Source organism: Nothoprocta perdicaria, unplaced genomic scaffold, assembly GCF_003342845.1.
Source record: "Nothoprocta perdicaria isolate Ctin4 unplaced genomic scaffold, notPer1 scaffold_26, whole genome shotgun sequence".
NCBI lineage: Eukaryota > Metazoa > Chordata > Aves > Tinamiformes > Tinamidae > Nothoprocta > Nothoprocta perdicaria.
The window spans coordinates 517,592-536,098 of NW_020455488.1; the positions used below are offsets into that span (position 1 = coordinate 517,592).

Consider the following 18,507-nt stretch of genomic DNA (forward strand, 5'->3'; position numbering starts at 1 on the left):
GGGAGCCATGCCGCTGCCGTGCCGCGGCTGGACGCTCGCGCTGCTCACGCTGCTCGTCGCCTTCCTCATCTTCGCCGACATCTCCGAGATCGAGGAGGAGAGCGGGTAAAAGCGGCCGGCCCGGCGCGGGGGCAGGGGCGGCGGCGCGGGGGGAAGGAAGGAAGGGAGRAAGGAAGAAAGGAAGAAAGAAAGAAAGAGAGGAGGGGGCAGCTCCGGAGAGTTTCTTTGTCTCCGGCTCTCCCGGTTTCTTGCCGCGCCGAAGTGGGAAGGAGCCGGCGCCGCCGCGGGTCGGGGGACGGTGCCGAGCCGGGGCAGCCGCGCTCGTCCCGGCTGCGGCGCCGGGGCAGGTGTCGGTGCCGGTACCGGTCCCGTTGAGGCACCGGTCTCAGCAGCAGTGCTAGAGCAAGCTCTGGTACCAGTCCCAGTTGAGTATCAAGGTACTGATCGAGTAGGATGCTGGAGCAGGAAGCAGCCCGCCTAGGGATGCTCGACTGGGAAGTGGTGCAGGTTTTGATACTAGAGCAGGTGCTGGTCCAGGTAGAGATGCTCGACGGGGTATCGGTGCATTCAAAGGTGTTGAAGCAGATACAGGTCTGGAGAGCAAGGAGTGCTCAGGTGCTGCCAGACTGATGGAGTAGGAACCTGTCCATAAGTGGGATATTTGCACCAGCAGCTGGCTGGGGATGGTGGTGGAGGTGCAGCTCAGGGGAGACGGGATGACAGTGCTGGCCCGGATGGGTGTGGTGGAGCTGGGACCAGGCTGTAGAGGTGCTGGAGCAAGAACGATGCATGGAGTGGGAGAGATGGGACAGGGAGCTGTTGGTGGGCATGGCAGGACAGGGACTTGCCTGCACGCAAGGGAAAAGGCACCACTGGGGCAGCGTTGGTGGAGCAGGTATCAGTTTGGGTAGGGACAATGAAGCTGGGAAAACTGCAGGCAGGATGCAAGGGCTCAGCCTGCCCAGCTGTTCCCAGGCTGAGACAGAGCCGTGTTTCCTGGCATGGACCAGGGGCTCCACGGTTGCCCCAGCCCGATTTACCACTGGGGTGGTGCCCACCCACGGTGCTTTGTATGGCAGGGGCACAAAAAGCCCTAGAGCTGTGGAGGGGAGTGGGGGCAACCCCTATTTTGTCCTGTAAGCCCTATGCTTGTGGACTGTCTGGCAATATAAGGGGTGAGTGGAATAAACACGGAGAACAGGGTGTGCATTAACCTGGGAAACTCACTGCAACAGCGAGTGGGAAAACAAGTCGAGTAATTGTAGTAACGTGAGGCGCACTTGCACTAATGCTAAAATGGTACAAGGTCTTTCTGTGTGGGARCAGATGGGTTTGCCCACTGTGTTGCATCAAAACAAAAACCTACTACTTGCCTGAAATTATTAATTAAATGTGCTGATATTTGTGGCTGCTTTGGTGTTGCATTATGTTGGGTGTCACAGGCAAGAAATGCTTAAAAGTCCTTGTTTCAGAACAAGTAACCTCCTTTTGAAACATCCAGTCTCGGCCGATAAGGTTACTTCACTAGATCAGTTGTTGCTCTGTTTTGAGCTGGCACTTTCTATATAATAAGGAAGTGAAATGCTTCTGAAAAATCCCTCCTCCTACACAAACTGCTCCCATCTCCTTACTTCCATCCTATTTTCCTGCTTCTATTCTTTTACCCCTCATCTACCTGCTAGACCTCTGTTAAAACTTGCTGTGACCTTGCAATCTATTTCATTTTGCTACTCCCTTGTCCTGTTTTTCACCCAAGTTCATTAGGGATTCCCAGTGTTCCTTCTTCTCTTCTTTTCTATATACTGTATGGAAATCGGTTGTTTTGCTGACTGCTTATCTCCAAGTCCTGGCATCTGAGTTTGTGGCTGTAGTTCCTCCAAAGAAGTACTGCCAAACAGTTCAGAGACAGAAACAGCAAAAGGGTCAAGTGAGTTCTGTAGAAAAAGCAAGTAGTCTGTTATATTATCACATCTTGGAAATTGCAGTGCATCAGGTGCTTTGCAGAGACGAGAACCTCCTGGGATAAACCCGTTCAGTATCCCAGATAGCAAACGATATCTCCTGCGGCGTGATGCCCTCTGGTACGTTATGTGTTAGTCCCAGGGCAGTTGTTCATAGATAAGCTACTGCGTCAGCTGTCATTCTGATACAGGGATGCACAGAGCCAAAGTGTGACCCTGCTATATTAAGATATCGCTATTAAATAGGACAAACCGGCCCTTTCTCTTGCCTTGTTCTCTCAGCCCCTGCTCCTCTTCACCGCTGTTTGTCCGTATTCTCTGGAATAGCCCATTGCCAAAAGCAGCAAGAGGGCAAATTCTGTCCATYGTACAGCCTAAATCCTTTGGGTAGGAGTCTAGCACAGCAAGGACCTCATCCCCGTGTGCTGCTTCCAGCAGTGATCAAAGCTTATTGTTGGGGCAGTGTAGAAAAGCTGGGTGCCCGAGTCTACATCTACAGCAGTTTAGGGAACACTAAAGGCTTTTCAACTTTCAGAGCTAAAAGCTATACGTGACAGCAGTGTATTTTGCAAGCAGGAAACCTAGGTAAAGATTCAAGGGAACGCTTGGCTGAAGGGTGGTGTTGCTTGGTGTCTTCCCCAGCTCTCCCCCATCACCACAAACCCTTCACCTTCTCCCCAGGCAGCTCAGCCCAAAATGACAAGCAAGAGCTGAGCCAGCCGGGTGTCCTCTGGCAGCCYCACGCCACCGACGGGCACTGGGAGCTGCAAGCAGGTGCAACTCTTTTCTTCTTTCTCCTTGGCATTGAAGCACTCCCTAATTATTGGGAGGAGAGAACAGCTTGCCCACTTTTACACATGCCCTGCCCCCTGCCTGCAATCTGGATTGGCTTTGGAAGAMTATGCCTCATACGGATAGGAGCAAGGGGGAGCATATTGCTCTCACCTCCAAATATTGAGAAATCTCGGAAAGAAGGAACAAAATGTTCATTGAGGATGAAGTAGAGAATATATTACTAGCAAAATGACAAAAGAAAATGCTGTTTCCTCGGACACTAAGTTCTCAGCATCACAGGTAGAGAGCTAGGAGAGAGGGCAGCTATTGCTGCTCTGCCTGACGAGGTTTTTCCAAGAAAGATGCTTTTCTTAAGCAATCCCTCCTTGCTGTTCCAGATATTGTTATTCCTTGTCTTGCAGGGAATGGGAGACGATGAAACAAAGAGGTTAAATGACAGATGTCAGGGTAGCAATGCRAATTCAGCATTTTCCCATTTCCAAAGCTGTTCCCCTCAGTAGCTTGTTCCTCTGGCTTTGCAGCCCCATCTGTATGTGAGTCTTCATTCTGCTCTGTCCCTGTCATTAAATATGTAAGTTATCCATGTGCTCCCCCCAGAGTGTAAAGCATCCCATTCTGGGATGTCAGTGGGTAAGCAAGTCTGCTGCCTCGTGTGCTGCTTTGGGAAGTATTGACACTTCAAATGTCACTGGCACTTTGCTGGCACTTTGTTTTGCAACATGCACCTGGATCCAGGATGCTGAACCCTTTCCGCAGCCCAGAGGTACCTCCCTTTTTACAAACTGTCTCAAGTCCTTTGTTTCCATCCAGGGAGACAAAGGACGCACGTATCTGTCTTGCGGGAAGCTAATACAATTGCAGCTGTTTCCTGATCCAGCTCAGGGTGGGAGAGTGGGACAGACCTCTTGCCACCGGTTAAGGCAAAGGACTTGGTGTCCAGTGGAATAATTATTGCCAGCAATGAGGAGGGAAAAACAAAAATMATCTGTTTCTTGATGGAAGTTTAAAGGAACTCTTCTGTTATGCATCTCCTGTTATGCATCTTCTTCAGGGGTCCCTCTTTGTCCTGATGGTCTGTAGAGGGAGCTGGTGACCCACTGGCACCAGATGACTTCTCAAATTGATGAGTGAGCCATCTTAGGAAGATGACACTTGGTAATGGTTGGCCTAAATGCTAGTTCAGACTGCATGCCTTTCCATCTGCCTTACAAAAGGAATTATGTTGAATTAAGTGAGGAACCTGAGCATCAAGTATTGCTGTCCAGCCTGGAAGCTTGTGATCAATTGCGGCTTTTTCCTCATCCTTTTCTAATACCCGCCTTTCAAAGTCTCAGGAGTGCCCCCAGGAGCTGTTGTGTCATTTGTGGTGACTTAAGTTTGCCTGCTCGGAGTGGCCAGTAGTGCACTGAAGTTGTAACTCCTGGTCCATCCTCAGATCTTTCAGATTGTGTCTGACTATGCCTGACCTGTGGCGAATCTTAGGCCTTCTAAACACAAGTTCCTACGCTTGCAGGTTCTTATCAACCAACTATTATCCAGATTGATCTGGAGGTATAACACCTCTCTGGTCAACAGAAGGTCACAAACATCATATAATTCTCAATGTAAGCATCTTTGTACTCCTTGGGTATAGCAGGCATCTAACAAAAACCCTATGCTGCTTTAGGCTGGAAAATAAGACTGATGTTGGGAGTACCAATAGAGATAAAATATTTGGAGGTTCTACTTGCAAGTCTTCTGACATTAACTTGAACTCAAGGAGCCCTAAGCAGCTCTCCTTCCTCCCTTTGGCTCAGAAGAGCCCCCTCTCCTGCTAACCTGCTTAGATAGGAATACATGTATGGCTGCCACTGAGAAAGATAGAGAAAACCCTGTGCTCCTGCCTGGAGTAAAATGAAGGGGAAGACTCTCCTTCATTTTGAGCTGAACTCTATGGAAACTGCAGAAACAGGGGGCCCTGTGAGGAAGCAGTGTCTAGCGGGAAGGTTGGGAGCAGAAGGATGAAAAGCACTAGCAGATCCCTGAGCAATCCAGTGGAACAAAACAAAATTCAGGTTTGTTTAGGGGATGTGAGGCATAGGTGATGACAACTTGATTGTCAGTCCGGTTCTGCTGGCCAGCACCTTGCAAGACTCCAAGGAYGGGAATTTCTGAGCTTGCCAAGGAGAATGATGGCAGCCCTTTGGTAGAAGGATGCACTGTGGATCCTACACCTTAAGCAGCTAGCACTGCTTTGAGGCACAACTGCCAAAGGCGCAGCTAGTTGAGACTGGAGCAATGAAGAGAAGAAAAGCCYCTCTGATGAGCACTGCAAGTTTCCCTCTTGCCCAAACAGGCTACGTGATTCCCAGCTCTAGCCCTGCAAACTCGCCCTTTAGATTTGGAAGGCAAGCGAAACCTTTTTCTCTGTGCAGAGAACAGGGTTGCAACTGTTGGTTCATTTAGCGAAGGCTTGTTGAGCAGCTAACAGCCAGGTTAAGCACCATGGTCATTAGCGGTGATGTGCTCACACAACCCAACCAGTGCCGCACGTTGCAGGAGAGAGCAAAGCCAGGGCTCTGGCCAGCAGTGACACAGCAGGTCCAGCTCCTGAGCACRAGCCTTGCTGGCCTGTCCTGGACAAAGTGTGCAGCTTTGCCTTGCACTGTCCTGTGCAGCTTTGCCTTGCGTTCTCTGCTTGCATGCCTGTATCTCCAGGGTAGATAGTGCCCGTGGTTATTGTACTGGCGCATCGGTATGCGTTTGCCTACCTGAATGCCAATGTCCCTTTGATCATCTGGGAAATAATTCAACAGGAACTCCCCTCTCTTTTCCTGAGCTTCCAGGTTGCAGATTTTTTATGTGCTTTTTTCCTCTGGTTGCTTCTTTTTTCTTCAGTCCTGTGACCAGCACTACACAAGCACATATACAAGCACTCTTATATTAAAGTTACTTCAAAGACAGGCTGCCTCTAATTGCCTCCTCCATTCGCTTTCTCTGGGCCTGGGTCACCCTCAGCAAGAAGAAATAAGCCCAAATCGCACTATTAGAAAGTGATTATTTTGCCATTTCCCTGTTTCCTTCCCCAGTTGCCTCTGGAAACAAGGGAGTTCCCAGGCCCAGTAAATTAATGATGGGAACAGATTTTCAGGTATCCCTCAGCAAAAACCACAGCAGAGCGGCCCGATGTCTGCTGTGGAGGGTGGGAGAAGTGTGCTGCTACAAGGCAGCAATGCCTCCAGCTCACCTTGAGCAGGGCATTATGCAGCTGCCTCCCACAAACTTTGTGGGTCGTGCTACGGCCCGTTYTGTTTCTGCAGTGTTTGATTCATCGAGCCGCTCACTCGCTCGCTTGCTGGGTTGGCTCCTTCCAAATTTAAGCGCTGCGCTCCAGCTTGTTGTTACTGCAAATAAATTCCTTGTTATTGCATATAGAAATCCACTGGGAGCATCAAGAAAAAAACCCCACCAAGCTGGCCATCTGCATGCAGAGCACACTGTCCCTCACAATCCACCGCTATCCACAGGCAGGACTGCCTTTAAAAGCACATATTGTTGCAGTCACCACGCAGTTTTGAAGTGCTCTCTYAAGGCCTCGGTCGAGCAGCATCGTGGCAGGCTCCCAGTAGTGCCCTTATGTCTGGCTTCYCCAAATCAATGGACAGTTATTCCGCTGCCACCTGTCACCCTGCACCCAAGGCTTCACCTTCATCCTCAGGAATATAATTCAATTCTCAGCAGGCAGCTGCAACAGGGGAGATGTTTCCTTGCTAAGGTTCATCACTGTCGTAAGGCATTTCCAGCACCTTTTCAAACACCCAGAAGCACCCTCAACTGTCAACCAGCAGCTGCTCGGTTCGTAATTAAACTTCTCCTCCCTGCTGCTTGGATTTCCACGGTGTAGCTTTATGAGCCAGAGGAGAAGAGAGCAGGCCAGGCTATGAAACAACAACTGGCTTTTCAATGTCATCTGGGTGTGGAAGACTTAGTCCCTGTGAAGGTCCTGGAGCAATGCTGTTCCTGGTAATGGCCTCTGATGGCTGGTAGATAGTTTGGATGGATGTCAACTGCTGGCTGCGTGGTGCAGATCTTTAATAGTCATTTCCAGTGCTCTTTTGGCCACCACTCGATGTCACTCTGAGGGTGCCTGTGTAAATGAATTGTACCAGGAGGATGTCGCCGCCTTGGGAGGTCTTCAGCATTTGTGCGGATAATGGAAGAAGAAAGCACATGAGATCCTAGGTGTTCCAAGGAGGCATGCAAAGCAGTAGGAAAGGCAGGCGAGAKCATGCAAGGTGAGAAGGTGACCTTGTCTACCTGCCACTTTTTGGACATAATATTTGCTTCTCTTGATGCATACCTGTGATGGATATTTCATTAACATCATTTAAAAAAAAAAAAAAAAAGTAAAGGATACCAGGAATAAAGCTCTAAAGGTAGACCTGATACAAAGGAAAGAAAAAGCTTCTGTACATAGGATGCAGAGAGGTAAAGTGTGTGAGAGATTTCACCCCTGCAAGCACAAGTGGTTTTTATCAGTGACAAAATAAGAGCATCACGGGGTATGAAGTCAGGCTCTGCTGACGTTGTGGTGAACGTGTCTAGACGTGAGACCTGACATCTTACAGGTTCGAATGACTCTTTCCTGGTCTCCAGCTGGCTCAGAGAAGGAGTGTGATAGCTTGGGAACAGAGTGGGAGTCCTGGGAATAGTTCTCCAGAAGGTGATTAGGGACSGTCTCAGACAGCTGTAACCGAGGCTGCACTGAGGGCTCTCCTGCCTCTTACAGACTCTTCAGAGCAGCATTTCAAGGTAGGACCAGGRGTTTTATTGTGGTGCTCTTGCAACCCCAATGCGAAGTGATCCCAAAGCTGCGTCCTCAGGACAGGCTGTTGCAGGATTGTCTCTCATTCCCTCCTTGTCCTTGCGACTTTGGAGCGGTGAATGTCATGCTAATTCTTCAATGGTTTTGTCACGTGAGCATTGCAGCCTCATTAGCTTATGCCCTAATAAGAAACAGGCACCTCTGCTTTGCACACTTTGATGTCTGTGTCCTCCACGTACGCTCGCTATCACTCTCTATCACATGTGTTTGCAACACCATAGAAATCCAAGGCAGAGGAGGAAGCAACTGAATTAGTGAGGTTGATTTGTGAGAAACATGGATCTGACTGACAGATCCATGTTTCTCTGTCACGGGCAGCAGCAGCTGCTGTGAACAACAGGGAGGCCACCAGCTAGCACTTTTACACCAGGTTTCCCAGGGTTTGGGTGCAAAGGCCCAGCCCCAGCTTGGCTGTGCAAGAGCTGCCCCTGTGCCTGGTGCTCCTGAAGCTGCACTAAGTTCACAGCATGGGCAAGGCAATTTCTGAGGAACTCACAGTCTCCAAAATTTGGTTGTATGGCTTGGCAGGAAGAATGAAACTTGGACCTCTAAAAATAGTACCTGATATTTAGGAAGTTTTTGACACCCAGGCTGCCAAGCTGTGACAATACGAACAAGTGAGATTTTAAACACATCAAAGTGAGATTTCAAATGTCTCATCAGTGTGTACTGTAGGATCCTTGATCCTAGCAGAAAAATGCTTTAAAAATCCCTTCCAAATTAATCCCTGAAGAGAGAATCTTGCTTGCCAGGAGAGCTCGAGTTGGCCCAATGGCCAGCRCCTTTCTTAATAGCAACTTCTTTTATGCCCATGATGAAAAGCCTTAGAAGCAACTGTTGAAATGTCACAGGGAATAATCTACAAATGTCAAATGTCCTGGCTCCTCCCGGTGTTTTATGAAATGGGATACRGAAAGGTGAGCAGGTGACTGAATCTGAGCACTGTGTTAGGAAGGTGTTAGGAAGGGCATGTGGTGCCACATGCAAGTATCTGACCTCCAGGGCCAAAAAAATCTCTTTGCTCCCATCACTCCTGTCCCATCTTTGGCTTTTGCTTTTCTTTTGCGAGTTGGCCGAGTACTTGTGTGGCTAATAAGGGTGCTGACTGCCAGCCTCGCTGCTTCTGCTGCTCTGCCCCTCATCCTCCTCGGTTGTCCCCAGCCTGGGTCCTGCATGGCATACGTGCTTTGGAGCGGGAAGAGAGCATTAGCATTCAGCATGTGATGTGGTGCTGCTTCCTCACTCTTTAATCAAACTAGCCAAAGCCCCAAGGATAGGGATGGTTAGAAATAATGCCACCGCTGTATTTTCTCTTAGATTTTGTTTCTTCTGTGGTATTAGATCAYTTTATGGCTACAGATGGACTTTGACACAAACTTCTTGTGTCTATGAGAAGCCTGCAAGGTCACTTGCTGTTCATTGAGCCAGGATCCCATCTTTCCAGTGAGATCCCAATGTACAGATGGAAAGCCAAGCTATGGTCCTTAGGGAATCCCAATTTTAAACTTTTGGGGCTCAGTTCCTGGTCCCTTTGGGCTGCTAGAGCCCATTTACTTCTCCTTCCTAAAGGGCTGCTTAGAATAGTAGCACTTGGAAGCAATTTCCCTTTCACAGAGAAACTGAAAATGTGACAATTTCCTTCAAAAGCACTGAATTGGGGTTTGCTACCCTGTATAACCATTCTGCATGTGTCAGCATAAACCTTGAATTTCAGAGAAGAGGTAGGATTGACACCTGTGTCCTGATCCAAATTTCACAGCGCTGGCCTCCATGAATCCTGACCTTAGAGGCCTCTTTGAGGACTAAAGGAGCCCTGTGGCTTAGTTTAATGACTACACTGATCTTAGTCAGCAAAATGAAGGCGGTCGCTTAATAGTGTGGTCGGTGCATCCATAATAAGGCAGCATGCAGGTGCGGACTAGCTCCTGACTTTGCAAGCTACATCTTAGGATGATGAATGCACGTGGGATTATATATCATGGTAAGCGTAAGCAGGAGCAAAAAATGTGTATCAGGTTGCAGAGGAAGGGGATTATCTGAATTTCATTTTAGGTGACTGGGCAGCTCATYGCTTTCCCTAAAATTCATTTAGTTGCAGTGAGTAGGTCTATCTTGCCGTAAAGCATCGTCCTTCAGAAGGATGACTGCAAACACACCGTGCTCTGCGTTCCTGCCTCCCCCTGCGTACRCACCTGTCTCAGAGACAGCTGCTGCCTTGAGAACACTGGCGTTTTGGGAGAGTAGTCCCTGGCCAGGCCTGGTGTCTGGCTTTTCTGCTCTTCAGGTAGAAAGCATTCACTTTGTTCTTGAGCACAACATCAGCGCAACATCTTAAAAAGCAAACTTTGCTTTTGAGCACAACWTTTTAAAAGTAAAATAAACATAGCTGATTTTTTTTTTTATCAATAGACTGTTTTATGGGTACATGCTGCAACTGTTCCRGGAGGTCAATGGCTATATGTGTTTCCCAGCCAGTGAGACCTTTTCAGATCATTTCCCCCCGTTGTACATTGCACTCTCGCACCTCAGCAAGTGTGCAGCATCCTCACAGKGATACCTCTGTTTCAAGCCAACACTGCCAGCTCCTATCCTCCTATCCGCTGACAGGCTTGTGAGCCTGTCAGTTTTGGTGTGACGGGCTAAGCCACTTAACCCTCACTGCCTCGGCCATAAAACAAGGATAATAAAATGTACTTGCCTCACAAGAACGTTGTGAAACTTAATTAGTAGGTGTTAATCATTTGAACTCCTCAGATAAAATTGTGGCACTCTGAACTCTCTTTCTGAGGAATCCAAATGGATAAATTTTGTTTAACAATCCCTCAATGGATTGTGTCGCTGTTATTATCTCTATTTTATGGAGTAGAGGAGGGAGAAGAGGAGGGCCTGGGTAACATAACTTGCCCAAGGTCAGGCAGGCTGTCTCCAGCAGGGGTTTTATTCTGCCCAAAACGGGCTCTACAAATGATATGAGACAAGCTGGGCTCTCAAATACAGTTGAAATTTTCAGCTAGCTTATTTGTAACCCTCGTGCTTCTTGTGCCTGCTTCCCTCGTGTATTCTCTGCCACAAATGCTTGGGAGAAGCAGGCAGTGGATGTGGATATTGTAATATATCCATGGAAAACACATTCTGAATTTGTAATCAGGAGAATATGGATGTGTAAAACCTGCTCTCAGAGTTCCCCTCGCCCAAAGAGGCTGTGTGACCTACTTGTTCAGTCAAAGCAGCTTTGATTTCATGTGTCAAAACTGCTCAAAGCAAGACCGAGCTGTACCTAGCAATAATTAAGAGAATCATTTAAGAAGTGGGTAACAATGAAGAAGGGATGAAAACTCCTAAACAGCTTATTCACTGTGGGTGAATGAAAAAGTCTCCACATAACTGATTTGTCATAAATTATTCAACCAAGAGAATTTGGATCTAGACCAGAAGATAGTTTTTCTTCCTTTTCTGTGTCTGAATCAGTGCTATTTTACATCTGAGTACAGGATTTTTTTCACCTATATAATATCTTAGATAGCCCAAATTCATGCTGAAAATCTCAAAGCGAAAATAAGAAAGGCTGGCAAAAAACAGCAATATTGCATTAGCAGATATAAATGTGACTTATCACTGGAAAACATCCCAACAGAAATCGAAAGAAGTGTGTTTTGTAAATAATGAGATTAGGGAGCAGCTTGGCACTTTGTGGGTCTGGCTATACAATCAGACTGATAACACCTAGATTAATAAGGCAATTCAATCTAAACATCATGTAGCACTAGGAAGCTTTTCAAAATCAATGCCTATCTGTGCAATTTTAATCAAGGTTGGTCTTTGCCTTTTAATGTCAAGAGATTTGCAACTGTAGGTCAGCAGAGGTAAAGTCAAATGGGCTGACACTTTTATTTTTTAACTTTTCCTCTTAATTAGTGCCTTTCATTTCTTAATGCTTTTCTCTTCTGAGGCAATGGAAAGGAGGTGGAAGGGGGTATTTTTTTGCCTGTGTTGGTACTTACGAGTATTGCAGTCTTTGGAAAATACTGAGCATGGCAAAACTACAGATTTGCCTGCCTGGTACCCACTGCAGGCTGAGCAAGGTGTTGCCTGGCAGGGCAGTATACCCCAAATATTATATTTACTGTACATACTGCTTTTGACTTACACAGGGAGATTTTGAGAGACGTGTCCAAAAAGTGAAGTGTGGGACAGAAAGGGCCAAGGCCAATGGCTAGGATGTCACAAGAGCGTTTCAGGATTCKCTAGACCATCTGAGACCTTTAGGCAAGTCTCACGTCCCAGCTACAGGAGATATCTGTGACTCAGAGACAGGCTGAGAAAGAATATGGAGAGACAGGCTTGGCACAGATAGCAGTTGCCATGCTAGCATCTCAGATACCTTCCGAGAGCATCTTCATCCTCTGTGCCAGATGCTGGTCTGCAGCGGTGGTCATGAGCAGTGTCAACTCATCAGAGTCTACCAGGTCAGCAGGACCGTGCAGGAGGGAGGGAAGACAGCCTTGAAGCTGTAAGTGGATAAATGTTTGCTTTAATACCTTGTGTGGGCCCTTTTTGACCTTCATTGGAGACACCACCAAGCTGGGGGCAAATGTTGGTGGGAGAGGATCTCTGTGGCCACCCTACAGGGGCTCGGTGCTGGCCAGGTTTGCTTTTCCCTCACATTTGTGAGTGTTGGATCTACCCCTTCAAGGAAAGCTTATGAATATTGATGCAATGTGTRTGTGAATGAGTTAAAGCAGTGAGAAGTCTCTGAACACCAGGCTGTGGTTCACACTCCTGCCCATCACTAGCCACTCTGTCCTGAAGCATCTGGGCTATTCCCTGCAGAGGCATCTTCATGTAGCTCATGGAGGGAGAGGGCATGAAAAGAAATGTTGATCTGTCTGACATTTTTAATCCTCTTGCTGCAGAGGTGCTTTGAGTGCCTGCAAAGTGGAATCAAGTCCCACTTTGTCACTGGAAATGTCTCATGCCTTGTTTGGGAGAATAGCAAACAAGCGAGCTCAGTGCCACCATGCAAGCGCATCCTGCTCCATTTGCTTTACGGTATTTTGAAAAATTTGGGGGTTTTGCAGTGGAACAAAAAAGATGCCCCTTGATGCGCGGCTTGGCTGTGCTTCCTGCCAGCAGGGCATCCAGGCAGCTTGCTTGCCTCCTTTCTCCATAGCCTCCAGAAACSGAGCGCACTGAGGGATCTGCTCTGAACAGCAGCTGGACATCATCACATCSAGCATCCTGAGCCCCTGAAACCAGCCTGAATTTCACGAAGAGACATGCACAGACCTGTCGCCTGGGGCTAGACTGGATAAATACATTTGAATAATACGTTGTGATGTCTAGGATCAGCCCTGCTATGGTCACACAACATGGATGAGGTGGGCCCGAACGGGTCTTCTCCACTTCGTAATTTCTGTGACTCCCCTTTCACAGAGACAGTGAACCAGCTCTTATTCAAGGAGTGTCATTTCTGTTTCTAAGCCCTTAATCCAGTCCCTATCTGTCTTGCAGCRTGTGAAGGAGTGTGAATCCCATTTGGAAGGCTTCTTCAGAGGAGATGTTTTTGAGAGGATTGCATGGTTTGCACACCAATCGAGCCGGCTCCCACAGCCTGCAGCCAACCCCAGTGCAGCAGAGGCTTGTTCAATGCCAGCAGGTTTTAGGAATAAGCTCGTCCTGCTGTTCCCTTGATACACCAAAAAAATGAAGCAACACAATGACTTTTAGGTTTGGTACAGGAATGAAGACACCTACGGAGAAGAAACCTCTCTAACCTGRCAGTAGATGGTCTCCCAGAGGAGGCAAGAACAGGAGGAACATTACAGGGCCCAGAGCAGCATTTCCAAGGGGTTTGATGTCATGTAGTACTGAGGGCTCAGCTCAGACTAACTGGAATTTGCATCACATTGCCCATGTCTGAGCATATATATACTTTTTTTTTGATGGTACCAAATGTCCATTCACTCTTATTTCTTTTTGTTTATAGCTCATGCCTTTGGGATGATATTTCAGGACTGGTAGAAAAACAGGCCCCTGAGATACATTTCCATTAAAGTATATATACCCAGATAACAATATTTCTGCTGAAAAAGAATTCATTTCACTTGATGAGCATGTTCGCTCGGGTATCTGTGCAATGGAGGCAATAAAACAGAGCAATGCGAGGGCTGGCTGTTAAAATGTGTCCAATTAGGAGCCCAGCTCCCTCTGAACATCTCCAGAAACTGGGAGACTAATTCTCTGCAATTCTTTTTCCCCTTTTGAAAACAAAAGGCTAAAGCAACAAACACCTAGATCAATACTTGCATTTGTTTTCCTTTTAACAGAATTGGCAAGTCATACGAGTGGCACTGGTTTCTGAAAGGGTTCTTAGGCTCTGTGGGGACYGGAATTAGGCCTGGACTGAGTTCCTGGGAGCTGGGAGAAGGGGTGCTACAAGGACAAGGTCTCTGAATGTCACCCAGGAGGCAGGTGGCATGTTTGGGGTAAAAATGAAGATTTTGGTCGGTCTCAGCTGAAAGACCAAGCTAAAGACAGTGGCAGGAAACCTAGCCAGATCATTTAGCTCATTCTGCAATTGAGAGAGACAGGAAAAGTCCCTTGGCAAACTAGAGATTGAGGAGGGAGCTCTTCTACATCCTGCTACCACCCGATTTTTTTTTTTTTTTTTAAGGCAGAAATGTGTTTAATGCGTTAATGCATAACCTGTAGACTGCACGCTGCATTGACGCCTGGGACCAGATGCCTGTGATGGCTGGTTAGAGAGCGCAGCTATTATTAATTGGGCTGCTTAGGGGCTTTTTGCTGGGATGATTTCACGGTCATGGTAGGGTCCCACTAATGAAGGGTATGAAAAGCCCTTCCCAAGCATCGGGACATCTCCAGCTTAGCTGAGGTGGAGCGGCTGGCCCAGCCATATCCACGTTTGGAGCTCATCAGAGCTGGATCTTTTGACTGGTGAACAATGCTCTGCAAAGAGGAGCTGGGTTGATAAATAATGCATTTCCTTTGTCTTGCAGGAGTTCTGGAGGCAGAGGTACAATCAGATCAGCTGTGAACAGCTTACATAGCAAATCTAATAGGTTTGTAAATTAGATTTTGTGTTCATTTGTTTTTGCTGTAAGGCAGCTATTAATCTGCTTCTCCTCTTCGGTGGATAGTGCTGTTCTTATTTAGCAAATGTATCTGTTTCTTTTCACTTCTGCTTTGCATTTTCTTAATCGTTTCTCCCCCTTCTTCCCCCAGCTCAGTGCAATAATCATTTGCAAATAACCAAAGATCTGCAAGTTGCTGTGATTGAGAGAATGGGGAACAGAGASTTACTTATTGTGAAAATAAGTCAGTGATAGAGTTGCCATTTTTCTAGTTTTACTATGTGCTGCTAGAASAGAAACAGCTTTCTTGGACATCAGAACTTCGTTCAGTTTGATCATAACTCAGTTCAGTGACATTGCTCCATTGCAGAGTAGTTTCGTGGCATCACAGCTCCATTTGGCATCCGTCTGTGTTATTTTTACAGTGATTTCACGTCATTCTGAGATAGCAAAGCGACACAATTTCAGAGTTTAGTGACACCATTCACAAGAAAGGTGATGCCATTCTGTGATGAGGTTAAAACACAGAAAAAGTCATGGGCAAAAGCCAAAAAAAATCATACTTACTCGCAAGGTTTATTTACCTGGTTTCCTTTGGGATTTTTGAAACCTTTGCAGCTTTGCAGGACACCAGATTAAATGGCAAAATGCAAGACTGGTAACAGCCTCCACTGGCAGCCGCTGGAGAAGGCGCATTAGCATTTTGTGCATATGAACCCACATGAGGACGCTGGCAGCTGGCACTTACAAACACATTCCCTTTCCTTTCTAAACCATTACACAGCCTGAGTCCCAAAGTGCCATCCCACAGCACGCAGCCTGCMTGGCCATGGAGTCACACCAGGAACTGTCCCCGTCTGCCTGTTGATCCTTGGCAACCGCTTCTCCTTCTGTCCCCTCTAGGGGTTTACGTGCTGCTTATAAATCCATATATTTACGAACTGTTCTCCAGGTGGAAAAGGCCCTTTGCTCCACGGAGGGAGATTCCCTTTAGCTGTCAGCAGCTGCTCTGGCTGTATTTTTCAGAGCGCTCTGAAGTGTGAAGGTTTTTGGGGGCTGCAGACACACGTGCTGCTTCCTGATGAGATGCTTGGTTATTCTCTTTGGAGGGCGCCTGGCTGAAATCAAATATTCAGAGGCTCCCTTAATTTATGCCATTTGATGTAAATTGCACTGAAGTGCTGGCGCTTATTTGCTTCCTAGCACAGGGATTACAACCTGGGATCTCCCAGTGATCAGCAGCAAACTGCAGCACAACGGTGTCTTTCTGTGCCTAGTTCCCAAACAAAATTCTGTCCTTCTAAAGGGGAAAAAAAAAAAAAAAACTTAGAGGAATGACAATCCACTGCTGTTCACTCTGAGGTGCTGGTAGATGGGATCCAATATCACAGAGAACACCCTGAGGCTGAATTCCTTTTTCCTTTGGGTGAAGTCAAGGGATTTTTTGGATGTGTGGATGGGACCATGAGGGTGGCAGCTGCTGCCTGTGTATAAAAGTTGTGGGTGAAATTGAGTCTCTGTGGGGCTTAGTGGTGTTTTGCTTGCAAGTGTGCACGTGCAAATATCTCCTTGTGGAGCCTGCCTGTGTTCTTGCATGCGTGCATTTCCCCGTCTTGGTATTTAAGACTATGTTTTATGTAAACCTGTGTCTGACTGTAAGTCTGTGTTTGTGGAGGAGAGCAGGTATTTAAGGATTTGTATGTGTTTAAGTGTAGCGGAATATGAATAGGCTTTCTCTCCTTGCTTAGGTAATAAGTGCAATTTTGCTTTTCTGAAGAAGTTTGGGTTCCAGCAGCCAAAGACAGAGTGATTAGAAATGCCATTGGGATGCTCACAGATCCTGTCTCTGTCTTTCCTTTCTGTAGAGCTGAAGTAGTAATAAATGATTCTTCGTCTCCAGCTGTTGTTGACAGAAGTAATGAAAGCATTAAGCACAACATTAAACCAGCCTCATCCAAATGGAGCCACAACCAGACACTTGCTTTGAAGATCAGGTACTGGTAATTACCTRTAGGACAGGAGACAGATTTGGTCCTCTCCGGTGCAAGCTGGCAAATTGCCTCTGTACATCATCTAAAGAAGTCCGGAAAGAAATAAAAAGTTTATCACCCGCTCAGCTGGACTTCATAGCTGTAAGCGGTCACTTGGAAATGAATTCCCAGCCGAACCAGCTGGCCTTGGACTGGCAAAAAAACATGGAGCACTTGAGCACCCCATTTCCAGGCCAAGTGGGGTTGGTGCTGGTTTGTCTGGTGGGAGGACAGGAACTGCCTGCATGGGGGTGAAACGGTGACCCTTGCTGGCCTACAGAGACCAGCCTGTCCTGGAGAGGGATGGTGAGGAAGAGGTGGGCGTTAAGATGGAGGTGTTTTAGCAGGCTGCCTTGGGAGGGGGGATTTGCACGTTATTCCTGCAGGGAATAGGCTCCCAGAGGCCATTCCTGGGCTTTGGTCTGCTTTGCAATCAGCCGCCAGGCTGGAGAGCAGGGAAGGGTGGGAGGCAAGAGTTCATCTCATGTCATGAGTTATCTCTGAACCTGACCTGAAGGGGCTGTTTTCACTCCTGTCCTTAGGAAACAGATCTTGAAGTTCCTGGATGCAGAGAAGGACATTTCAGTGCTGAAGGGGACGCTGAAGCCCGGGGACGTCATCCACTATGTCTTTGACAGGGACAGCACCATGAACGTCTCCCAGAACCTCTACGAGCTGCTGCCCCGCACGTCGCCCCTGAAGGGCAAGCAGTTCCCGACCTGTGCCATCGTGGGCAACTCGGGGGTCCTGCTGCGCAGCGGCTGCGGCCCCGAGATCGATGCGCACAGCTTCGTCATACGGTAAGGGCCACCCGTGGCCACCTCCGAGGGCTCTTGCAGGTGCACACATCCTTGCAAAGGTCCTTTCCAAGCACATCCTGTGTTTGTCCACATACTTTCCTCTCGATGGGCACAAGCTCGGCTCTTCCCCACATCCCCTCTGCATCCGCGGGAGCATCGGGAGCCCCACAGCACGCGGGCACTYGGTGCTGTGCTGCACCCAACACTGCGATCGCTTCAGCCGATGCTGCCCCGAACGCCTGCCCTGCTCCTSGGCACGCTGCAGTTGCCAGGGAAGGGGCTCGAGGGACCCCTGCCCTCTGGTCAAACCCAGCCTGCCTGGCCACTGGGAGCTCCGTCCAGCCCTGCAGGGACAGTTCCCTTACAATATATATCACTAAGTGTAACAAAAGCCAGGAAAGGAAGAAGTAGCTTCTTGCAATTCTGGCAAAGTCRTGTCTTCAAGTTAGGCAGCAAAGTCCCAGGGAAAAAACTACCTGGTGTACCTCCGAGTGGGAGTGGGGTTTTGAGGGACTTCTCTCTAGCCATGTATAGCAGTGCTAGCTGACCCTCCACTTGATGCTTCATCTACCTGAAGGAGGTTTGCTCTGGGCAGTCTTTTCAGCAGGGCTGGTAAAGGTACCCCCCTCCTGCTGGTATCATTACTGCTGCTGGTGCCACCATCTCTGCTGTTTTTGCCCCCCATGAGTGGAAAAAACCTTTCCTTGTTTGGAAAAGTCATTTCATATCAGCAAACATGGGAGGCTTGTTGCGAGGGGTTATTTTTTAACTCTGCACCAGCAGAGATATAGATCCAAATAAACCCACTCACTCCATACCAAAATTACACACTTTAAAAGTGCTACTTCAGAGATATACATGTGCATATGCTGGCATATTGAGGAAAGAGGACCTTATATTAAGTCCATATATAGTTACCAAGGGCTGCAGAGAACCATGGGGGAATGTGGCAGAGATCTCTCC

General features: G+C 47.8%; 1 protein-coding gene across 2 annotated transcripts in view; it reads left to right on the forward strand.

Moving 5' to 3' along the window:
* The first annotated feature begins 7 nt into the window (after positions 1–7).
* Positions 8–18,507, forward strand: part of ST8SIA2 (ST8 alpha-N-acetyl-neuraminide alpha-2,8-sialyltransferase 2) — a 29,427-nt gene continuing 10,927 nt past the window's right edge. Inside the window, exons 1-4 of one of the 2 annotated variants that reach the window (XM_026040542.1) lie at positions 8–105; positions 14,640–14,702; positions 16,580–16,708; positions 17,287–17,544. In XM_026040542.1, coding sequence (XP_025896327.1) covers positions 8–105; positions 14,640–14,702; positions 16,580–16,708; positions 17,287–17,544 — 548 coding nt within the window. The remainder of the gene's footprint in view (positions 106–14,639; positions 14,703–16,579; positions 16,709–17,286; positions 17,545–18,507) is intronic. The other variant, XM_026040543.1, reaches the window with a different exon arrangement.